A 24,743-nucleotide genomic window follows, 5' to 3' on the forward strand; every position below is an offset into this window, starting at 1 on the left:
AAATCCCATTGCTGTATTTTCTCAAGTCTTTCTTAATGATTAACCTGGCTTTTCTGCTCCTCTGAAGCCTTGGGATCAATACCACAAAGGGTTCCATTTTTTGTCACTGCAATCCAAACATTATTCTATTGTTCCCTTCACCTACAAAATCATTTCTACTGTAAGTGAAGTAAAGTAAGCAAGTAAAAACAGATTTTTTCAAGTTCGCAATCAGTAGGCACAAATATCAATGTAAATAATTCTTTGAGCTTGTTCTTAGTTCCCCAACCCCTCAGAAAATAGTCTCATCCTACTTCAGTTCTTACACCCCTACCCCATCATAAGGCATCTATAGGTCTCTTATTGATTACCAGCAACCAGCACCCTGTTCTGGAATGTTTACCTGAAACTGTATTTTCTTCCTAATGTAATATGCATCTTCAACAGAAAAATGGCTTCCAGCATTTAAAATAACACATATGCATAAAACCTCAACTTCCCTTAACATGCATATTGTACAATCATCTATCACTTTTAAGTCTAAGGTCTCCATTACTTCCAAGAGGAAAAAATAATTAATAAACCACAGAGCAAAAGGAAAAGAATTTTGTAGTGTTCTGAAGGGTAATTACATGTGATTACAAGGAATGCATGCTTTGTTGAAAACTATGATTTACAAATGCATTTCTGTTATTCACTTCACTTATAAGAAGTGAACTACTTTAATCAAAGCAGCTCACGAATCTGCGAATGATTCAGCAAGATTCAGTTCTCAAGTACAGAAACAAAAACAGCTGTAGATATTGCAGTACTGTGGTGTTTTTGAACATTCCCATTCAAACCTAACCTAGTTCAATGACATGCAATTATCCACAGAAGAAAAACAGGAAAAAGACATTTTTAATCAAAGAGTCAGCAAGTGTATAGGTTCAGGTTGGTTTTTTTTCAAATGGTCTTCCATGGTACTTTTAATTTCTCTCTCACAATCTCCAGCATGCTAGGTTGCCATGACAAGACACTGAAAACACCATCAAAATAGTATCTCTCAAAAGTTTAGCACGATCCTGTTCTGTTCTGCAGACAACAGCAGTGCCAGTCTCTCACTAAAGTAAAAAAAAAAAATCTGATGATATCTACCTGGAAAGGTGAGTAATACAAGCCCTTCTAGGAAACAAAAGGATGAACAATACATGAAGACAAGGACACCTTAAAGTATTTACTAACATCTCACCCTAGTACTTTAGAACTGAAAATTAATGTAAGATGAATATTCGTTTGTAATTATTCAATAGTTTCTTTATAGTACCTTGTGCACTGCACAGATTCATTTTGTTCCAAACATGACCAAAACATGTCCCTTACCTTTTCATTGTTGTAATAAGAAATGCTCTCTCCATCGAATTTAACCCAGCGCTTCTGAAACACACGTTTGCTGTGAATCAAAAATTAACACAATTAACACAGCTAACACTGGTTTTTAAGAATGTCTCAATCACAAACTATAGAAAGGTCAAATCTTGTTTAGCTTCCTGTTCAAATGAATATTCTGAACATAGAGCATAACTTTAAGTGCTACAAGCTCTGTTAAGATACTTTCCAAAAATGAAAGCTGAGAATCTCAAATGACCATCTCACTGTCATGCTTAGGACAAGGACATCTCTATAGGCTATGGTACCTCCAGTCATTCCATATCAACACATCTCCCCAAGACTCTGTTTCCTGGCCATTGATTCGATAGCAGCACACCACATCTCCCAACAAGTACAACATGAAATTTCATTTTCAATGTGTGTTATCAACTGTACATCTCTAATGAGAAACTCCTTTGATTATTTCAGTGTGCCACTAATTCATGCTCTATAAGGACCTTCTAAAAATATATTCTTACATCAACCTGAAGTAGTCCATTACACTCATTAAAAATGTTGACAGCTTGTTAGTTATCATCTATAAATGTCTCAGTTCTAAAATCTATTAAACAAGTTAATTAAGCAAGAACAAGACCCCACTAATGTCTTTTCCCAGCATTATTTCCTTTCCTTTTAAATGAGTGCTCTGCTTTAGGATTAGTAGACTGTGATAGCTTATCAAAACTTTAATCAAACAGCAGCTCTGGCTTAATTAAGTTGTATTATATGACTACAATAAATCATCATTTTTCATAACCTGGAAAGGCCAATGTACCATCTATTTTGCATTAAGATGTCAATAAGCTTCAAGATTATATAGGGAAGAGTGAACCTAAGTACCACATACAATGTGAGCAAACTGAATGGCTGTACGATTTATAGTGAATTAACTAAAATAAGAGAGGCTGTACTTTAATTGCATGTTTGTAGCAACTTAAGAAAACAGTATATATTCTTTTCCCTGAGGAGTCACAAACTGCCGGGTGTAAATTGGAGCTCTGTAAAAAGACTGGGAGGTGTAGAACAGAATGAAATATTCAGTTGGTGGGAAGTGAAATAAAATATGATAGTGCTCCAGTAGTTTGAAAAAAAAAATCTTTTTTTAATTTGGTTGGGTTTTTTTTAATTCTTCAGATGTTTGAGAAATGGTATTGTATGAAAAAGAAACAAAAATGTATCATTCACTGAACCACGCCTGAGAAAACATCCTTGAAATGTAGCTATGGAGTGTCACTGGTTCAAGGCTAATGACCCTGCAACTGTTTCACTCAGTACTAACCACTATTAATTTTGTGGTTAACTATCTTTTCCAAATAATATATTCTCACACAGCATTTTATTGAAGCTTTCATAGCTTGTTCTCAACTCTATCCTTTCAAATAGTGCAAGACAAGCCAACTGGAATAAAGAACTATATTTTTCATCACTCTGCTAGCTAACTGCCAAAAGTGTTGTTAAAAAAAAAAATCCTGTAAGTAAAATAAAAGTTCCAACTAACTTCAGCTCTCCAAGAAGTCAGTACCCTAATAATTCTGGGAAGAAAGAAGGAAAGGAGGAAGGGAAGGAGGAAGGCAAGAAAGAATGTGGAAATGCATATTATACTGGGAAAAAGTCTTTTGACTCTGTGTATAATTATTCTTTGATTCTTTAGCTAAGGTGAAAAAATCCATAAATGTGGATAAAACATTCAAAACAACTTAAAAAAGAAAAGAAAATAGTTTTGAGCACATTGAAATTCTGCGATGGTAAAAGAGGTTTATTAAACCTATTATTCCATCTTGTTAATTACCTTCAACAATGTATCACTGTATCAAAACAAAACCAAAATAAAAAAAGATAAAACATATCAAATCAGATTCCCTAGAAAGGAACAAGAAAAAAATGGAAATTGCTATACAACAGAGCTGCTTCCAGTGAGTTCAAATCATATTGTACTCTAAAACAATTTAATTACATACATTTCTCACTTAAAAAAAAAAAAATCTATATACTACTTGCTGAGTTTTGATGATTATTATAGCCACAAATAATCAAAGAAAAGGCCAGATAGATTAATACCTTTCAGTGCAGCTCAATATACAGTCCTAAGAACAAAGAACGCAGACCTACTAAGGCTTGAATAGAAGAACAGTAGATTACAGCACTAACAAGCACAACAGCTTTAATTTCTGGATGCTAAGTCCTACTGAAGACCTGAAACAGACTTAAAAAGTAAAACTGTGCCACATTCAATACAAAAAAGAATTCATAGAATTCATAAGAACATAAATCATAAGAACAAATGGAGAACCGAAAACTACAATTTAAAAGGAGGAAGTTAGAAGAACTTCATCAGAGCCTGCAAGTATTTACAATGGAAGATCTGATAATGAAGCATTCTTTAGTGGAAAACAGTTTAACAATAGCTGGAGTTTAAAATCAGTTAAAACAAAAAACTTATAACAGAAATCAAATATAAGATTTGTTGTTGTTGCTGTTATAGTTGCTGTCTAACTTCCAAATGTGGCAGAGAGCATTCATTTTCTATTGTACTCCCTTCTCTTCATTATTTGAAATATTAAGATTTGAGCTCAGATTTCTCCCATCAAATTTTAGGCAAAAAAATAAACTAGGAGGAATTCACCCCAGATGAATTCTAAACTCAAAGCTCAACTTGTATAGACAAAAAGCAACAGGACCTCCAGTCATACTAATTATTAAGTTATAATCCATGGCCAAATTAGTAAAGTAGTATTTCAGACTTTGTTTTCACTTACTTTGTCGCCCACAAAAAAAGTCAGGAAAAATGTAGCAACTGGAAATACTGGTACAAATTAATTCTGTATTTTTCCACTATAGTTCATGAGTGGTGACCAACAATTTAAAGAAAAATATTTTTCTTGAGTGCATCTCCTAAAGAAACTTTAGTATAGGTAACATCACTAAAACTTTTGAATTCACAGGAGCCTCGTGCTCTTTCAATGAATACAATTCCCTTTCCCCTCCCACTACAAATATTAAGCAGCGACTAAATACAAACTTAAAATCTCTCATGCAAACATACATTGTCACATTACACAATAATCACTGCAAATACCATACCCTTGAGGGGATAATTTATCCAGCCATCCTGCTTTAACCTTCTTTATTGATGGTCCATAAAAGCAAGCATATGGTGCTATTGATTCATTTCCAATCAAAGTTTGATCTCCACCAAATTGGCAAAAATTCATTTGTTCACTGGCCAAGTGATCAGAATCTCCACTTTGTATCTTACTGCAAGATGCTGAGTTTGTTTTGGCTTTATTTTTCTTTTTCTTTAAAGACAAAGAATGTTGTTCCACAATAGAATATACAGATTCACTTTCAGATTCTTCTGGTGTTAATGATGGGTCTTCTTGAGGCAAGGATACATTTTTTGCAAATTCTTTTGTGTTCTCTTTCTGATTATTAAAGTAACTGAAAAGAAAAAGTGCATTTTACTCTTAAAATGTATTACCACAATGCACAAATACATAAAATTAGTAATTAGAACAAATACTGGTAAGACATATTGTAAGTATGTTTATAACTTGTATAATCATAGTAATAACCACAGACATGCTAAACACAATCTATTTTATAACTATAACCATCCTGAATCCTACTTTCTCCATTAAACAAGAATAGTACCACGATAACACTCCCTTAGGAGCCTGAACAGAAATTTAGAATTAATTCTCCCTCCTCAGAAAACTAGCTTCACTCTTTTGAATACTTTCAAGCACTTACAGTATCACCTCTCTTTTCCCTCTCCCACCTCAACAGAAGCCTGGTGCAGACTGGATAATTAAGAAGCACTTAATCAAGCCATGGGCCACTGCCTCATGACAGGAGTGGTGAATGTGTTTTAGTTTTGTGTTTGTTTGGGTGGAATGTTTTTTTTTCTAATGAGGAAGTAAATTATGAGAGCACTCAGACACTCCTAGTTAGCTAGGAGACATACAAAAATGGAACTCGGTCTTCCTTATTCTGACTGGGGAAATCAGGGACACTCTCCAAATCCACAAGAGATTCTGAAACCTGGTTTAAAACAGTCTCAGAACAGCCAGAATGCCCAGCTTTGCCTCATAACGGATGGGGTAAAGCCTCAAATAGAAGAAAAAAAATACAGTCATGGTTGTGCCCTCAGAGCTAGAGATCCACTTGTGTCATCAGTAAACAACATTTTCTTCTTTACATTTTGAGTTTCTCTGTAATTCTTATTTAATACCATAGATTCTTGGAAGAACATTCTTCACTCATTCCTAGATCCAATTTACTTTCACAAGCCAGGAATTCATTTCCATGAAGTTCCTAGAAAAGAAATATATGGTAACTAACATTTGTACTGAAGGAGTAAGTGATATTTAAATTACTGTAGACATAAATCACACACAAACAGCCTAACTAGCAAAGTTGTCCTTTCCCACATTTTCACACATGCATTTGAACGCCGATCTTTGTATTCTAAGAAATGTTATTTTCAACATTTTCATTTTAAATAATAATATTCAGATAAAACATTTAAGCATGGTCCAAAATACCTGATACAAACAAATCAGATAAAGAAATTCAGTGCATAGAAATACTAGTCTGATTTTTCTCAAGGCACCACTGACATCCTGATTTTGGCAGGGATAGAGTTAATTTTCTTCCTAGTAGCTGGTACAGGGCTAAGTTTTGCATTTGAGAATGAGAATAATGTTGATAACTGATGCTGCTGGGTACTGCACTCTACTGACTCTAAGTCAAGGACTTTTTAGTTTCCCACACTGTGCCAGCGAGCACACGCACAGGAAGCCAGGAGGGTGCATGGCCAGGACAGCTGACCCAAACTGGCCAAAGGCATATTCCATACCACAGAGCATCATGCTCTCTCCTTTCCACTACAGTTACCATCAGCATTATTATTATTATTATATTTTTCTTTGTTTTAATTATTAATCTGGTCTTATCCCACCATCTAAGAGGTTTACTTGTTTTCCAGTTCTCCTCCCTGCAGTGGGAGTGAGCAGGGAGCTGTGTTCTAGCTGCCAGCTGGGGTTAAATCATGACAACTGAATATTTTTCAAGCTCAAGAGCCACGTTACATGCAGCTTAAGTACCATTTATGATTTGCCACTCTAGCCTATCTTTCATAACAATATTTCTTCCCAGAATAAATGTACAGCCTTCATAGTACACTAAAGATAAAATAATGGCAAATTCAAAATCCTAAAGTAACACTGAACTCAGCCATACTGAATATATCTCATTGGGTTTTTTTGCCAAAATCTTCCTAAAAGGTTCATCTATTAAATTTTGCTTAGAAATCTTGATCACAAATGGCTTGCAATGTACAGAATGTCACGGTTAACACTGCTTGTGAACATTAAATTTCACACTTCCTAAACTTAATCTGACAATCTATTGCAGTACTAAGCTTCTCAATATGTCTTTCTTTCTTTAAAAAGACCCCTAAAATTAACATCTTCATGTTTTCTGATAGAAGCATTTTAATTTACTCATTTAAGCTTTTATGTGTATGTAACAAAGCTGAACAATGGCAGAAACAAAGTGGATAAGCTTTCACAACATTGTGATTTGTTTTCTTAGTAGCAGCACCTAATCTTGTACTTGAGGATTGTACCCTGGCAACATGAAAAGGCAAGGCTAAAAAGAAGGACATAGTCCAAAGCAGAGGAAGTGTGCAGCACAAATGTAGAAATCACAGTCTGATGCTAGGATAAATCTAGGTGATCTGTCTGTCTTCCTCTGGCAATCAGATCCATTATAAAAATAAAAACCCACCAAAACATAACCACCCACACATCACAGTACTATGCTGTAGCACCAAAGGCTTTAAAAAAAAAAAAAACCAAACAAAAACCCCAAAACAATACAAAAACCCCCCACACTAATAAAACCAGCCAGCCAAACCCTACAAAAAAACCAACCAAAAAGTATCAATATACCTTGTAAACAAATTAAATAGAAAACTCAAAAGCAATCTATCCATTGCTTATCAAATACTTGGATTGCCTGGAGTCTCACAAAAGAAGGGGAGATGGTCATACTTACACAACAGTCAAGAGGCTAATATCATGGTGCATGAAACATCTTCAGAGTAAAAACAGTCAGTATCCTTTATGTTTATTTGCTTATCAGGATACAATTGCAAACCATACCCACTGAAGCGACACAGTATTACCTCTTCCTTCCTGTGATGAACCACTACAATAACAGTTTGATGTCCTGCTTGTGCTCATTCCATAATCTTCAGCACTTAAGTGAATTCAGAGAGCCAGATAACTTCCAAGAAGTAACTAAGAAATGCATTTCTGTTATCAGTAGATTTTAAAATGTAGAAGTCCACAAATGAAGAAAGGTTGTGGGCAAAGGAAGCTCTATTTGCTCACAAACATGTATTTCAAATTAAATCCCAAGCATTTGCTCTGTCCTGTTTACAGAAATGCCCTGCAAGATGCTCAGGCTCAAGACAAGACAAAATTCCCACCTCCTGCAAGTCTCTGAGGTACTACACAAAGGCAGCAGCATTTTTCATGTAAACACATTTATAGAGAGAAGTATTTCTTCTATACATGTACTGTTCTTATGCATAGGAAGCACCTCTCCTTACGGAAGAAATATGGCTTCTGGATGCCAGACAAATGGAACTGCCTACTCTCAGGCCTGTATAAAAACCCTCTACTTTTGACCAGGAAGTAATTCAGACACACTTCTGATTTTAGCTTTCTCTAACAGGTAGTCTTCCTGATTTCAACAGCAAGACAGGAAGCCTGAAAGCTAAAACATAGACTGCATGAAGAGTATCAGGACTGAGCCTACACTAAAGGAAGATCCAATGCCATTGAGGAGAGGCATCTTCCTCAGGAGATGCCACCTTAGTCTACTATTAAAGCTAATATCACACAGGTCTCAGGTTGATTCTTGAATCATGATCTGGCAATACAACTTTGTAGCAGGTCCATAAAGATAAACTCCTCCTTTTAAAATATTATCTTAAAAGTGGTCAGATTTGCAGTCTGGCCAGCCTTCCACACTATCCCAATGCTCAGGAGCTCACACAGTTTACTGAGCTCAGTATGCACATTTAATTAAGTCTGTCTACAGCAAGAAATAAAGCCAGTATTTCACCTGTGAGGCCTAAACTCATTAGAATTCAGTTTTCCTCTGAAGGAATTCTAATATACTTGACTCTTTTAGTTAGACACGACAATAAAATGGCGCTAAAACACTTGGATTTTTGTGTTATTTTTAAATCAGTATTTTAAAAGCCAGTTCCTTCTTCAGGTTGCCCTTCAGAGGTTTCTCTTTCTACTTGTATTTCTTCCTGACGCAAATCAAAGGCATCTTTTCTTTACAACCTTCATTCCCCTGTTCTCTCATGCTCACTTATTTCCAGTCTGTACTGACTCATTACCTATTTCTACAGGCACTCCCTTCATAAAAGCCTACAGAAGCCTTTTCTTTACACCAGTGAAACAGAAAGAAGGGTGATGGCCAACTTACAAGCCCTTAGAACAAATTTCAGTCAGTAAGTATAACAACTTGACCTTTCATTTTATATAGACAAACTATACTCTTGTACTTAACATGAAGCAGCAGCAACAAACTCTAAGATCTCATACACTTTACAGAGTTAACTAAATATTCTTATTTGTTCCTACAATATTTGCTTCTGCTGAAAAAAATCTGAAAGTGAAATGTATCTCAGGATGTTTGTTTTACAGCTCTTCTTTATGACCTTTGTCCGTAATTAAGCGCTAGTGGAACTAAAATTGGCTATGAAGTTTCCAAAAGGCATGTGATAAACATAATGCAAGAAACTGTTCACATATATGAAAGTGATATTAAAATCCAAATCTTCAGACCAGGTAAAGGATGTTCTAATATACTGCATTAATCATGATTCTACAACCAGCGGGAATAGCAATTTCGTTTCAAGCAGTTATTCCAGTTTAACAGCATGGTATTTTTGCACTTGGTGCCTTTGTAAGATAAGAAAGAGTACTGACAACCTCTCTGGGTATGCTTTCTCATAAACAACCATTTCAATGAAATGTACAGAATAATGCTAAGAAGTAACAAGAGGGCTAGGAAACTTTTCCTAGAAAATCAGCTAAAACCACTGAAATAATTACAAAGAAGTTACATTTTGAATTTTTGAAGACATTGGTGCAGACAACAATAACTAGTGCAGACAACAATAACTAGCACAGACAAGAATTGCATGCAAGGAAAGAAAATGAACACTCAAAAGTCAGCTTTGTGTGCACATAAAAAGAAGGAAAGACAAGGCATGATTTTATGTGTACTGTGTTAAAAAGTCAACAACAAAAAGCATAGTATACTTCCAAAAGAAAGTATGCATCAAAAAGAGATTACTTTTATTCCTATAAAACTACTCTCATTAGAAGATGAAATTTGAACCATTTACTTTTATTGATCAATTCTTAAGGAACAGGAATGGGAGAAAGAAACCCTAGACATCCATTTGAGTAGTTTTTATTTTAGTCAATAGTTTACAATAGTTTAAAAATTAAACATTAGAGTGAAGACCAGAATAAAATAATTTTCTGTTATCTTTAATTCTGTGGCTCAAGACTGGCTGGAAAAAGTGTAAGTAATCCCAGAATCAACAATTTCTGGTCTGCATCCTGCTGAGACAGAAGCAGGAGCTGGAAATTCATGGCATTTGGCAGATGCCTCACTAAGCTAATTTACCTCCCATATCTCCCTCCACAGGATTCAGAAGTCTGTCCACATGTCATCTGTGGCATTCACACCATCAACTACTGACCTCCACAAAAATGATCACTTCAGAGAATCCTAAAAGAAAAGTGACTTTCTGGGTATACAGGAATTTTAGGAGATGCATGAAAAATACCATGCAAGAACTAAAAAGTCCTGAGAACTGTCACACATACGAATTGAAAAAGGGTGTGGTCAAATGTGACCATCATATCACCTAAGCTAACGTGCAAGCTGCTTTCACAGGATATGCAAAAGTCTGTGTAGAGACGCCCAGTCTTGATCTGCAATTCTCAGATGAGAAAAAAGCCACTTTTACCATTCTTAGTAAATTCTAAGTCTCAAATTTCAACAGCTTAACCTCAATTATGCACAAAGGATTGTACCTGAGAGCATAAATATGGCAGCTTTGGGCATTGGGACTAAAAGAAAAAAAAAAAAAGAAGTTGGTCATCTGTCCTATGTTGGTGTAAAAAAATAATAGAAAAAAAGGAACAACCAACACACACACACCACAGCTTCCTACTACTATTGAACATACAAAGTGTCTCTTGAGATTAACAAAAGTCATTTGTCATCCTATGTTTATGTCATAAACCCTTTGCATATACCTAAAAAGACAGAAAGAGCACTGGCAACTAAAAAAAAACACAGGAAAAAAAAAATTAAGGGCAGTATGGAATACCTAGCATGAAGATTAAAGTGAAGACAGCCTATATACATTCAGGTTTCTCAACTTACTTTAGCATCTTTAGCGTTGTCACAAATAAAGGTTTCCCCATATGGAGAGATAATGGGTGGCTTCTCTTCCATGAAAGTATCTTAAAGCAAATAAATAAATAAATAAATAAATAAATAGAGTCACACAGTGCTCTACTGTGAGTCACAAATGCTCTGCTAAAGTCAATAAAATCAACCAGGGACACAGATTTTTCAGCTTCTAATTTCTCTGTTCTTCTCAAAAAAAACTTATGAGGAACAATAAACAATGTCCCATTTCTAAGTGAATTCCAGATACTTTCTTTTCACCACAGACATTATCACTATTATTACGTAATTTGAATATAACTTGCACAAAGGCATTTTCTTCTTTTCTACTGTGCATCATTAAAATAAAAAAACCTGTAGTTGTCTAGTCTAAGAAGCAATAGCTCCAAAGTGTTCTTTATTCTGACTTTAAAAAAACTGTCAAAAATAAACCACCACACAACTCTTTTGTGCACAATCTTCATTTTGTCACTGAGTATTTGCTTGAAATACATATACATAACTTCAAACAAGACATATTTTCTGAGTATGAAAGAACTTTACAGCTGACTGCACAAGACTTCTAAATGCTTCAGTAAACTATTTAATACAATTAATTTCCTGTTATTTCCTGGAGCTATGAGCACTTACAAACAAATTAAGCAGCATTAGTCAGGAATATACTCCTTATATCTTTCAATAAGAAGTTAACTCTGTTTAAAAAAATCTGGATCTAATCTTAGAAACTTAAAACACTAGTCTAAAAAAAGTATATTGAAATAAATGCAGCTTAAAGACTAGATTTTCTAATTTTTACTTTATTTGGTCATAATCAAAAACTAAGTAAAAATGCAGAAGTTATTAAATGCTCTGCTATCACATAGATCAATTCTTCTAGACCTTTAAGATGCCCAATATTTCTTAAAATATGTAAGTAATACTTATTTTAGACAACTGGTCCAAGTTTTCTCTTTACTTAATATTCAAGATGCAAATATCAGCATGCTTAACTCACTGTTTTGTGTAATTTGCCTCCCAGTGCAAGAAATATTTACAAGGTCCACATTTCTTCTTCTCTGAAGGGAACTTGAACAAAACAAAGCACAGAATGAAAACATTAATTGAAATTTCCCAGAAAATAAGCAAAACCATCTCATACAGTTAAACAATTAAAATTATGTACAAATACAGAAACAACAGATTTTAAGCTTGGGAAATTTTCTGATTTATTTTAAAAAGTCACACAACAATATGTTTTCCTCCCCTTATGACACTGAATACTTCTCTGATCCCAAATTTGGGGTTTTGCTTTGTTCTGAATTGACCTTACAAAACATTTAGATTAAATTGTTTGAAGAATGGAGATCCCAGAGTTTTCCCCAACCTTTTCCTTCCCTTCTCCTTCACAATGATTACCAATGACTATATTTTAAGAAGGATGTACTATGAAAATCTACTTTAACATTAAACTCATAAGGGGCCTGAGAATCGAACCAAAACATGCTCCCGACCACTGAAAAAAAATTGCTGAAAAGTTTGATTTCCTAAGGTGAATTATTTCCCCCCACAAAATTTTAAAACCAAGAGGTAAGTGACATTGCATTGCAATAGCCTGTGACTACCCCTACACATTTTATACATGGGTAAGAATGCATCTCCATGCACAGCAGGTTGTTTTATTATTTTATTTATCTTATTAGTGGTGTTGTGCTGGCCCCACCTATTTCAGTAATTTCAAGTACAGTGCAATACTATTGTTATCATTAATATTTCAGGCCAAGATTGCTTTATAATATGAACATAGGAAGAAAAATGTGTGAATCAGAAAATTTCCAACCCACCTTCACTAGTTCAGCAGTCTGTATTAGAGGTCTTTTCAGTCAATCTCTGAATTCCTCCATTAACATAATTAGCAATTTTTCCTCTTAATTTCATTTTCTCTGCTTAAAATAAGAGTACTAAAGGCTCTCGTGTATCCTTATAGAATATTGTCTGTGTCTGATAAATGCCATGTAAGTTCCTTATCAGTTTTCCTGACAGTTTGTAGGTCCTCCATCCTTTGAAGCCAAAGGCAATTGTCTTCTTCTAAAAATATCAATCTCCTAACTTCTGTCTCCCCACTTAACATATTGAGAAATTGTATTATTTTAAGATAAGCTACTTTTAAAACTCTAGACCTACTGTGCCATGAAGTCCAACTTGAATTAATCCTTACTACAAAATGATGTTTCCTTGTGACAGAAGGCAGGCTTCACGAACTACTATTTTACATAATTTTTATTCTATACCTAAATCTGCCTAAAAAAATTTCTTAGATTAAATTCAGATAGAAGCCACACATTATAAAGTTATTTGACATTTCAAATGTTTTCCAGGTTATATAAAATCAGTTCCCCAATGACCACTTTATAAAATCTTGGTTTTAGAAAACACAGGGTGAGTATTCTGGGCAGGATTATGGCCTAGTTCCTATACATAATTGCTTACTCTCCTGAGTCATTATTACAATAAACACACAGCAAATACCTTAAAAATCTGTGTTTCATCGTACATTTTACTAAAATTGATGTAGTTACACCTTTTGAAGCTCCATTAGCAAACTAACTTCCTGTGCTTGTACTAACCTAATTTTAAAGAACTCGGTATGCTTAAAAAAAACCCCAAAACCTAACCTAATGTATTTCAACACAGATCAGATTTTTTGTTGTCAGGTCGGTATCTTTTAAAGGGTATTAGCAGCATTAAACTAAATTAAGAGTTACAGATAAACAGCTTTGACTGGAAGAGCTTTCAAAATTATGAGGTTTTCCTTATGTAAAAGAGTGAGTCTTTTGCTTAGTTTTAGGGTGGATGGATAGTTTCACCAGGAAATGAAAAATAACAAGTCAGCTTAAAAACAAAATCAAAAACCAAACAAAACAAACCAACAACAAAAAAAAAAAAAAACAACAACAAAAAACCTACATTTTTTTAAAAATCCATATACTTTTCAGGACTTGTGTATTCTTTTTGATCATGCACCTACGTTTATGTATACACAGCACAAAATCCTGCTAATAAGCAAACTATAGTCTTTTTTCCCAGCATTCAAAAATACAACCTATTTGTCATTTTTGGAAAACAAATTTCTAATTTATGTTAATTACAAACTACCTCAAGATATAAAATACATGAAATGAGCTTACTTTGAATATCTGCTTAAAAGATTATGTGTCATAAAAAACCTACAGTGCAAGCTATAAGATGCTAATAATTTCTCAATGCTTAATAGAATAGTAAGCTAGTTATTGTACAAATTAAATATCTGGATTAAAGGAGAGAAAAATACTGAAGATGTCTTTTGGAGGAAAAAAATTGAAAACAAATCTTATATCAATCTATGACTTTTTCTTAGCCATTTCAAAAAGTGAATACTCCTCTTGAATTTTTTCCATTCACATTTGAGTACCACAAAGAAGATTGATGATACTCTTTATTTTGCTCTTTAATGGAAGGTTAGTGCAAGCAGGCTGCCAATCACATAGTGCGCCAAATTTTCATAGATACAATAATAATTTCAATTATTATTCAATTTTGACTTAGTTACAACTGTGGCAATTAAGACTCCTTATTTTCATATATTAAGAGGTACCGGATGCAGCTCAGGCTGCATACACTTCTCTAGCGCCCTTTATTATGCACAAACAGGATGGAAGGATGTGATGAGGCAGTTACTGGTCTTGCTAAATGCTGAGAGGCTGGAAAGCTAAAAATTTGCACCGACCTGGTTTATTCAACATACTCCTGTCACCTTGCAAATAAAGGGACGGAAGGAGGTCAATGCAAGCAGTCAGTGCTTCAAAGTCTTTACTGGCATTCTTCTGCTGAGTGTTTTAAATGAAAGAAGCTTTTGTTTTCAAACTCATTCAAGACATGTTTTCTTTTCTATACGTCTCAAGACCTAACCCTCCCATATAATGCAAACACATCAGAACTTCTCTAGCATGCTGTGTTAAAGTTTTGAGGTTCATAGACTGCTAGCAGAGGTAAATTGATGTTGATATTTTACCACAGGAAAAGAGAGGGAGCAGCTTCTCTCTTCTAAAAAATTTATTTTGTGTGGCAGAACACAGTAGAGATACACAGCAACACCAGCTTGGCACCTCATTAGCAATCTTGACCACTTGTATGTTAAGAAATGGAGTCCAAAGGATATCAGCTCCAAGCAAGAAATTCCAACTATAGGATCTGCCAACCACAGAAAACAAATGATGCCTGCTCAGGCCAAGTACAATTTCCTATTTTACTTATTTATATTTTCCCCCCACATGCAGGATGTTGTCCAGAATTTTGGTCTGTTTTTTCTTATTTCTCATAATAAAGAATCAGAACAACCCCACTATGCACAACACAAATAACAAAGATGGGGGACATGAAAAAATCTAAGAGAATATAGAATTCATCAGTCTGAAATTTCTGTCTGCATATTACTCTGTATCAAAATCAGGTCTACCGTGTTATAAATGTGCTTCAGCTTTTGGTTTGAACAGATTGCTTCTCAGAATGATGCAATGGTAACTATTTTACAGAAGAGTGACTGCTAGATGACATGATCCAAAGTATCCAAAGGCCTCTAAAACTATTTCAAAACTAATTATCTTTAATCTTGTCCTAAAGACACATTAGTGGTTAGTTCCATCCCTTGCAATGCTTTCACTATTTTGTCTTACAAGAATCTTCAATTTTTCATTTTGTGGTTTTAAACACCTTTTGACCGATCTTCACCAATTCTCTAACAACAGAGAGCTCATAATGATATGATAAGGAAAAGTCTAGCTGAAAATAACCTAGCATAACTACACACCAATACCTAGCAACAAAAACCAGTATTAAAATCTGCACAATAACACCACTATTAAGAACATTGTGTAATTGTCACTTTTTTTTTTTTTTTTTTTTTAATTCTGCACTCCCCAATACTACAGTGATACCACACTGTAGTGCCATAATTCAAAAAAGAAATAAACCCAAAGTATTTTCAACTTCTAAAATGCTATGGTGTCTTTCCAGCTGCCAACATGCTTTGTTACAGGCAAGAGCCAGGAGCAAAAGTGAGGCACAGGGAAGCAGTTAAATTGCAAGAGAGGTAATTGCATTATTAGCAATAAAAAATGACACGGTCATAGTCCTACCATGGGGAACAAGAAGACCTTGTACGAACTTTTTGTGCTAAAGGCACATAGAAGGTGATGAGAAAAGTATTCCTTGCATAAAAATTTAATGACTAATATCCATGAATGACTAGAAGGAAATGCTGAGTTTTCCAGAGGATTTCAGCAATGTAATAAGGATGAAACCAGCATCTGTCAATAAGGCCTCAATCTGTCAGTTGAGGCTTTTTGTCTGTGCAATTCTGTAAAAAAGACACAGTCTTTCCTGAGGTTAAAGATGTTTGCATGATGCCATTTTAAAGTTCTGAATGAGTTCTCTGTCCCTATAAAAAGTTGTCAGAAAGGTTATGAAGAATGTTTCTGTGAAGGTTAAGTTCTGCTGTGAAGTTCTTGTTTGGCCTCAATCTTCCACAGACAGACTGGTCCCTCAGGATTTCCATATTGCTATAACTGAAGCATAAAGACCAAGAAAAGAAGCTGGAGCTCACAAATCAAAACGGTGGGCAATGAAGTTAGTGACCCGGTCACATATCAATCACTAACAGACTGGGACTTGGAGGATTTACTCCAATGGTGGGAAGATTACAAATACAGCATATTCTCTCAACTGGATGATTGTTCCTCAAAAGACAGTGAGAGTATACTCTTTTAGTATGTAGTTATTATCATCTTTTAGGCTAAGAATCCCATTTTGTCTCAGCATGAATAGCTCTATTAAATGAAGTAGGGATAATCACTCAGTGAGCACAATTTTTTTGTCATTTAGAAGACATAAATGAAGCAGTTTTTAAGTCACACAAAAAAATCTCTGATTGTTGCAAAGAATCTTTGCCTCTCCACCAGTTCAAACAATTGTATTACAAGATTAATTTTGACTTCTTTCAGTAACCAAAAAAAACTTATAAATGCTGGGAAACCCCTGCATTTAGAGCATGTATAAACTCGATGATGTTTCTAACTGCTGAGATATGCAGATGAAAAACCCAAGATAAATACAAAGCATTCTTAGACATGTCCCTTCCAGGCATAGCTTGTGGTTCAAAAAAATTTAAAAAAAATAAAATAAGTGCAACCTAATTGGATATGGCTACACCAACAAAACTTTGCATATGCCTTCGCATTAATTTTTCTTCTGTTTAAGACAGCTAGCCAGCATGACAACTAAAACTTTACTTAATAGATCCAAAAATATTACAAATTAACCTGTGTGGAGATATTTTTCGCTTATAGCCTTACAGTAATTCTGTATTGTGATTCAATACATATTCAGTGCCTATTATTTTTAACACTCAAACAATTACACCTTTATTAAGATAGGTCTAGAATTAAATCCCAACAGCAGATATTTTCCTCAACATTCTATCACATTTTTCCAAGACAAGCTACAACAACTAATGCTTATTCAAGAAAATAAGTGCCACTAAGTAATTTGTGGATTCAAATTATGAACTCAACCATTTTGAAGGAAGAAAAACACACAGTCACATTACTTGAACATTTTGAAAAAAATTCAAAGATTCCATAAACTCTGAAAACCTTCCACATCTATCCTCTTTTTTTCTTCCTTTTCCACTGCTGTTTTCCCCTGCTGGAATGTCTCAAAAATATTTTTATACTACAAATATCATAAAAAACTAATGTTTTGTTGTTGTGAGACCACCAGAAAAAGCTGACACATGAGAAAATGGTTGCCTTCACTCTCCAAAGTTAACATTACATGACTACTAGTTCAGAAATTAACCCAAAAGCCATCTTGAAGAAAGTTCTTGCTTATGCTTTATATACTTGTTTTTAACAGTTATAGCTAAAGCAATAAAGATTCCTTTCTTTGTTAATATGTAGATGCAGAGAAAATTGGGGAGGCTATAAGGACACACTGTTCTAAAATTTCCCTTTATACTCTCATTTTTGCTTTTAAATTACATTGAAGCTTAATTCTTCTTCAATTAACTTGGCAACATTCATATCAGATCCAGTGTATTTACACCGCATACTAAAAAAATCCACACAAAAAAAAAAAGACATGAAAAAAATTAAAAAAAAAAAAATCAAAAAACCCCAAACCATAAGTTCTACCATGACAGTAATTCTCATTAGTAATGAGCAGCAATTACCTTGATGAAGCTTGAACTTTACTTGATTCGGGAATTTCTGGTACAGGTCGATGCCTTAAGATAAAAGATCGGCTTGCTCTTGGAAATACTTTCATGCAGTTTAGAGAACAGGAATCATATAAGTCATTGTCTATCATTTCTCCTTTAAACTTATAGAATGGAGAATCTGGCTTACTATCAGATAAATCACCCTGATCTGCAAACCTCTGATGTTTGTTTTCCTTGCATTTTGTCTCGCATGTACGAACAAATGAAGGAGGATCACGAAACACCAAAGACCCAGTCATGTGCTCATCAGCTTGGTATGCAGCAGCTTCTGTCAGTGATGCATCCGGCTGAGTATTCATCTTGACACTTCTACTTTGACTGACAGCTTTTAGTATGCTGTCTGAATTCTGGTATACACGGGAAAAATCCAAATTTGTAAAACTATCATCATTAGCCTCCATTGAGTTTTGCTCTGCAAGTTCAAACTTTTCCTTATCAACATAAGATTTTTTAAGAAGTTCTTCTGATGGTGTTGCAGGTATCATGCCAGTCCCATCTACGCTTGAATTGCTTACAGGAGACTCCTGATCTGAGGATGAATATTGCTTCTCTTCTAAGCCTTTCAAGTCTTTGAATTTTAGATTTTCACAGAAAAGAGAATTTCCTTCAATTTTCAAAAGACTGTCTAACTGGTTAAGAATCCTTCTGCGATGCCCTGTAGGCAACACTCCCATTTGCTGAAGCACATTGTTATTTATTCCCACGCAATCTGTCACAATGTTATAGCCATATTTTTTAAAGTTAGGAAGATACTGTGCAAGGTTAATGTTGACCAAAAATTCTTCAATATCAGTGCCATTGCCTGTAGATGACATGACTTCATTCCGTATATTGCCCCACACAGTCATGTAGAAATAGTCAGGTTGCATGCATGTTCACTAGAAAGAAAACTCTCTTAAATTTGGTGTCCACCAGCCAGCAGAAAGTATCCGTTTCCTCACGACACCTCTTCAAGTTTCTTCAGTTCAAACCGATTTTTTTTAAAGACTGCAAACATATGGAAAATAAAAAGGACATTAAAAAAATTCTTACCTGAACCTCACAATTATGTTGAATAAAATTGTGAAGGACTCCCTGTCACCTGAATAGTAATATTTTTAAATTGTTTGTATATGAAAATTTCAACAAGGGTAAACCCGCCCTTTTATCTTAGCCTATATCAAGAAAATAGCAAAATCAATGTCTCAGTACAAGTAATACAGACTTAAAACACATACTCCTAGTAGTTAAACATTAAGATGAACAGTGAAGAGATGAACCACTTATCTACACACACACTCTTACTACACAGTACTTGGATATCAGGGAGAGAAAGAGTTATCCAAGACCATAACTGGAACCTAAAGCTTTCCTATTTCCACACTAGCACCAATTAACTATAGAACACGGCTTCTACTCCCTTACCTTATCTCAAAATCCTTTTAGCATAGAAACACACTTGCAATGGAACAAAGGAATAAGGACTAATAATGTCTAGAGCATTCTATGTGAACAGTGCATTCAAGCCCTCTTCAACTGAGAATCCAACTGAACAAGTACTATTGTCAATAAAATGGGCTTGAAACAGTAGATCCAGCCCCTCAAACAAACTGTCATGCAGGAACACGAAACAGGTAACCACCAGCATCTCAACTCTGACAAGGAAGCATTTTTCCCTTGACCAAAAACAGCAGAGGCATGACCCCATAGTTTAAGTTCTGGCTGTCCATGAGTTTTTCCTTAGTATCTTCCAACTCAGCTCTTACACTCTCCAGATTCCATCTGTTTGAGTTATTCTTTCTCTCACGGCCATATCTAAATTCACAATTTACAAAATCCAGATACTACTGTTGTGAAGCTGTTTGGAAGAGCCTGAAATCATATTTCTTCAAAGAAGGTTTAAGATCAGCAACACTCAACAGGTTTTTTCACCTCTCTCTTTCTGTATAAAGAGCAATTTGGCCTTAGGGAAACCTGCTGACTGTAGCAGCTGTCCTGGCATGCAGGTACTAGCCTTAAGCAGCCTGGAAAAGAAAGAGCAGCTTCAGTGGAAGAGCATTAAGACTTAAGTAGCAATCAGAAAGAGGAGAAATCTTAAGCCCAGAATTTATCCATGGTAGTAGGCATTGATACCTAATTCTTCAAAGTATTTTCTGGCAAAAAATGCAGTACTTATGATCTAGAATTGAAGCTTAAAAGATTGACTACATTTTTACTATATCAATTCCTATATAAAGAATAAACCCTCTTCCTCTAAGATTCCTCCAATGTCTTTTGAATATCTAAGTCATTATTCAGAAAGGTAGAAGTAAATAAATGGAGAGAGAAATCTTTATGCCCCTCCTCATTACCCAAAGCCACATACAGATAAATCTAAATTTAAAATAATGTACTGCTGAAGCATAACTGTTACCACTGCTATTGGTGATTGTACTTTATTATGATTATGAAATAGATTATTAAATAACTATCTCAATCTCTAGAAGTCTTTTCTTGCAAAATTTTATAAATATCTTAATTACTCCCACACTTTCATAAAGTGGTAAGCAAAACCAAGGAAAAAACTAGACTCTTCATACTTACACTACATAAACATGTATGTGACATAATAATAAGGAAAAAAGGAGATGAGCAAACCTACATTTTTCTGGAAGATGTGAAAATCAACATAGTATATTTACTATAAATGCTCCATTATTTAAAATGTCATTGGATTCTCTCTAGTCTCTAACTTCATTTTTGTGTAAATATTTTTATCAGCTTTGAACCCTACCCACAAGTCTGAGAACTGATTTATTATCTTGAATATTAAATTGATACAATTAAAACCTTTTAGAGAGAGGACTCTATAGGTCAATCAGATATCAAACTCTCAAGAGATTAACTTTATTATGGAGTTAACCCTCAATTAAAGATTCCCAAGTCATTTAAATTCAAAAAGCCTTGGATTGCTCTAAACTGATTAACAATCCAGGTTCGTATTTACGTTTGTCCCATCCCAATTTGCATAAACTCTCATCATTCCTTTAAAAATTTGAAAACTCAGCCTTTCCTCAAAATTTTCACAGCAGCTTCTAGTCATAAAGGATAAAATTCAACAGTATGGCCTCCACCCATCTCTAAACCCAGGAAAATGTAAATGTAAACACACAGTCCCTTAACAAGTTGAAGATATATTCACAGATTCTGAGTACAGAATGAAATGAAAATTAGTACAGAAATTACTTGCTAGGAAAAAAGTATCAGGTACTCTTTGGGCCAGAAAATAGTCTTTCAGGTACCAAATAATTAAATAAAAACCACAATCAAACAGACAAACAAACAAAAAAAACAACAACCAAACCACACACATATTCAAGTATACAAAACCCCTACAATTTTAGCATATCAGTCTAAGGCTTTTAAAGTTGCAGTTGCAGCTCGTTATCTCAGCCATTTCCACCTTCCTTGACAGTTCTGGGTTTCATGGTAGCATCTGGCTATTTTTTCCCTAAGGTGTTAGTGTTCATTTTCAGACAGTATTATCTTCTCAATCTCCCCACTTTTCATAATAACAAAAAATACACCTGGGAAAGTAGTTTTAGCTATATATTTATAAATAAATATATACCTGTTTTATATAAACATATATATTTATATCCACACACTCTCTCTTCTCTATCTTAATACTGTTTTTTCTACATGCAATAGCTTTGCCTACACCTTATTTTGGAACACCTCCAGTGTTGCCACTTCAGGAACTCAAATAGCCATGTATTATCAGCTATTTGGATTCTAAGCCATCTTTGTATAAACCACACACCAGTGCAAAGGGTTACCTAGCAGAGAACAAACTTGGCTTCCAAATCTGTAAGAATTATTATGCTTTGCTGTGTATTTTATGAAAAAAGCATGTAGCAGAGGAAGGGAGGAACTGCTTGCTGAGAAGACATTTTGACCACAAAATGCCAACAGTGATGGAAGATAACGCCCAAGCCACTTTCTGTTTCTGTAGTTGTCCATGGCAGAAGCTGTCAGTGCATCCGTCAAGATTTATGAAGACATGCCTAGATCTGGCCTAGCTATGGAACTGGTTAAATACCAGTAAGATCACATATATTTTGTGAATCTAAGCAAAGGGTTATACTGACAACTGGTTTGGTTTCACCACTTATAGAAAGATTAACATAACAAACAGCTAAACAAACCTACACACACTGGTGAATGTTTTGCAGGCTAGAAAATAAATACGGAATCACTTCTCAAAATGTTTTATGAGGTTTGAACTCAAGAAGTATAAAGAAATGCAGAACTCAAGGACCACCTTATTCAATATATTAATGTTTTTACATGGTTATTATAAATTTTAAAAATAATTTAATCTCCTCCTTAGCTTTGATTGCAAAATAAGTCATAATAAATCCTAAAGAATGTACAGCATTAGAATTATAGTGCATATATATGGCATATACACATTTGTACAAATACATTCATACTCTTTCACATCCATATTTCTACCACTACAAATTTAAGTAAACAACATTAGAGCACAATGTTGAATACATTCCGTAAAACAAATCTTCTCTCAGAAGCAAGGCAAAATAGATTTTTCCTACATAGAAATAAATAGCAAACCCCCCCCCAAAAAACCAACAAAGAAACAAAAAAAACCACAAGGGGAATTTGAACTTGCTTAAATAAAATTGATTCTTGTTGTAGTATTATATTCTCCTAAATAGGGTAAGCAAGACAAAAGTCATCATTCCCAACATGGTTACAAAAAATAGGAAAATGCTATAATGGTTATACAAAAAAACAAAAAAACTTAAACTTCTTGGAAGACACCTGACCATTCGGTTTTATCAAAATAGGGATAAACACCTAAACTACTATGTAGAAAAAGCAATACAAGGAAAACCATTTGGGCTTTTCTTCTACGAAAAAGTTTCAGCAGGGCATGAATTGTAATGTGTCGTACATCCCAAGCTTTCTATGGGATCATCCAACTTTCTTTCATAGAAGATATTTCTCACACTTCTTTACAAACTGATTGTCGATTTCTTCCTTTTCCCATCTTATGGAAGGGACTTAGACAAGGAGTGGCAAAAAAACTTAAGAGTGGCCTAATAGTTCTTTTCTTTGACTAAAAGTGACAGCTAAATAGCATCAAAGAAAAGTGGCAACTGTAACTCTCAGAACCCTTCCTCACATGCAGGGTAAGCACCAGCATCTAGCATTCTGAAGAGATGTATCTACTACTTTTAACATTCTTTCATTCTATGACTTTCAAGTTGAAATTCTTGAAGACAAAATTGACTGGGAGATAGACAAATCTTTGTTGAAGCAAGCAAGCAATCCAAATTTCAATAAAGAAATGTTTGAACAGTAGGTTATAGGTGAACACAAAAACACTCAAGTAGGACTAGGGGGTTTTTTTCCCTTTTTAATATCAATACAGATACAAGCCTGAAGAAACTGTCAAACCTTTAGATGTACATGGCAAGATAATCACACTGTGAGCAATCAGTTCAACAAACACAAGCAAGTTCAGGCTTGCTCCCAACTTCTGCTAAACCACATACTAGATAATAAGATCCTAATAAATATGTAAAAAAAAAAACAGAAAAAAAAAACCAAAAAACCAAAAACAACCACACCAAAATAAAACAGTACAACAGGCCTTACCGTGGAGCAGAATGAAATCTGCAAGTAGTGAATTTCATCTTCGCATTGTAATTGACTCCATACAAACTGACAAGATTAACATAGAAAGCACTGTAGATTAAAGATCTTTTCCAAAACCTGTATTATACTATCAGCATATCGACTGCATGGGAAAAAAAAATATATATATACTGATTGCAACAATTGCGATAGAACTGCTGCCTTTACCAATACAAGGAAGTTACTAAGCACAGGTCAACCTAGTGGATAATGACAAAATAGCTTTAATCACATCCTCTGTCAAAATGTTTCTCTGTTTGTCCCTTTTTTTTTTCTTTTTAATTTCAGAACACTTGCCTTCTAGAAAAAGGTTCAGCAACCTTCGTTACCTCGGAGTCAAACCTCAAACTGCAAGAAATTCCAGTGGAACAACTTGCAGAGTCGCTGGAGTAAGGAACTACATGGCATGAATAAGCAAACTGAAGGTGGAATTGGAACTTTGGGAAGTCGCTGTGGCAACACTCGGGTGCTGTACCCTTCACTTCGTATTCTCGATCCAGGACATCCTACAGCTTCTTTGACTTAAGTTTTCTGATAAAATTTCCAGGTATATAATGGCATCTAACATGAGGTCTGTTCATGTCTGAGTTCACAAAAACAACTCATAGAGTAAATAAATACACAATACTAAAGCACTGTTCTTTAGCATGATATTTACATACAAATCGTTAAAACAGTTGAAGCTAGAAAGAAAACAGAGAGCAATACTCGCCTTATTTTCTACCTGCCTACCTGCTATTCCTAGTCCGATCCCATCTCCGGTATCTGTCGGAGATCTGGGGCAAGCCCCGTACCAAACCACTGTGCACTCTGCTGCAGCTCTCACGCCAGCGCGCAGCAGCAGCGCGGGGCTCGCTGC

General features: G+C 34.8%; 1 protein-coding gene across 3 annotated transcripts in view; it reads right to left on the minus strand.

Annotated features, from left to right (window-relative positions):
- The window catches only part of ARAP2 (ArfGAP with RhoGAP domain, ankyrin repeat and PH domain 2), a 124,413-nt gene extending 99,745 nt beyond the window's left edge, over positions 1-24,668 (minus strand). The window contains exons 1-7 of one of the 3 annotated variants that reach the window (XM_017744618.1): positions 24,617-24,668; positions 18,155-19,189; positions 11,906-11,976; positions 10,885-10,964; positions 5,621-5,703; positions 4,471-4,827; positions 1,342-1,411 (exon numbers count right to left, since the gene is read on the minus strand). In XM_017744618.1, coding sequence (XP_017600107.1) covers positions 1,342-1,411; positions 4,471-4,827; positions 5,621-5,703; positions 10,885-10,964; positions 11,906-11,976; positions 18,155-19,071 — 1,578 coding nt within the window. In that variant the 5' untranslated portion in view covers positions 19,072-19,189; positions 24,617-24,668. Of the gene's footprint in view, positions 1-1,341; positions 1,412-4,470; positions 4,828-5,620; positions 5,704-10,884; positions 10,965-11,905; positions 11,977-18,154; positions 19,190-23,845; positions 23,958-24,616 lie in introns of those variants that run through there. The other 2 variants (XM_008641360.2, XM_017744621.1) reach the window with 2 other exon arrangements.
- Between the last annotated feature and the right edge of the window lie 75 nt (positions 24,669-24,743).

This window comes from Corvus brachyrhynchos, unplaced genomic scaffold (assembly GCF_000691975.1).
Source record: "Corvus brachyrhynchos isolate BGI_N302 unplaced genomic scaffold, ASM69197v1 scaffold17, whole genome shotgun sequence".
In the NCBI taxonomy this organism is placed as follows: domain Eukaryota; kingdom Metazoa; phylum Chordata; class Aves; order Passeriformes; family Corvidae; genus Corvus; species Corvus brachyrhynchos.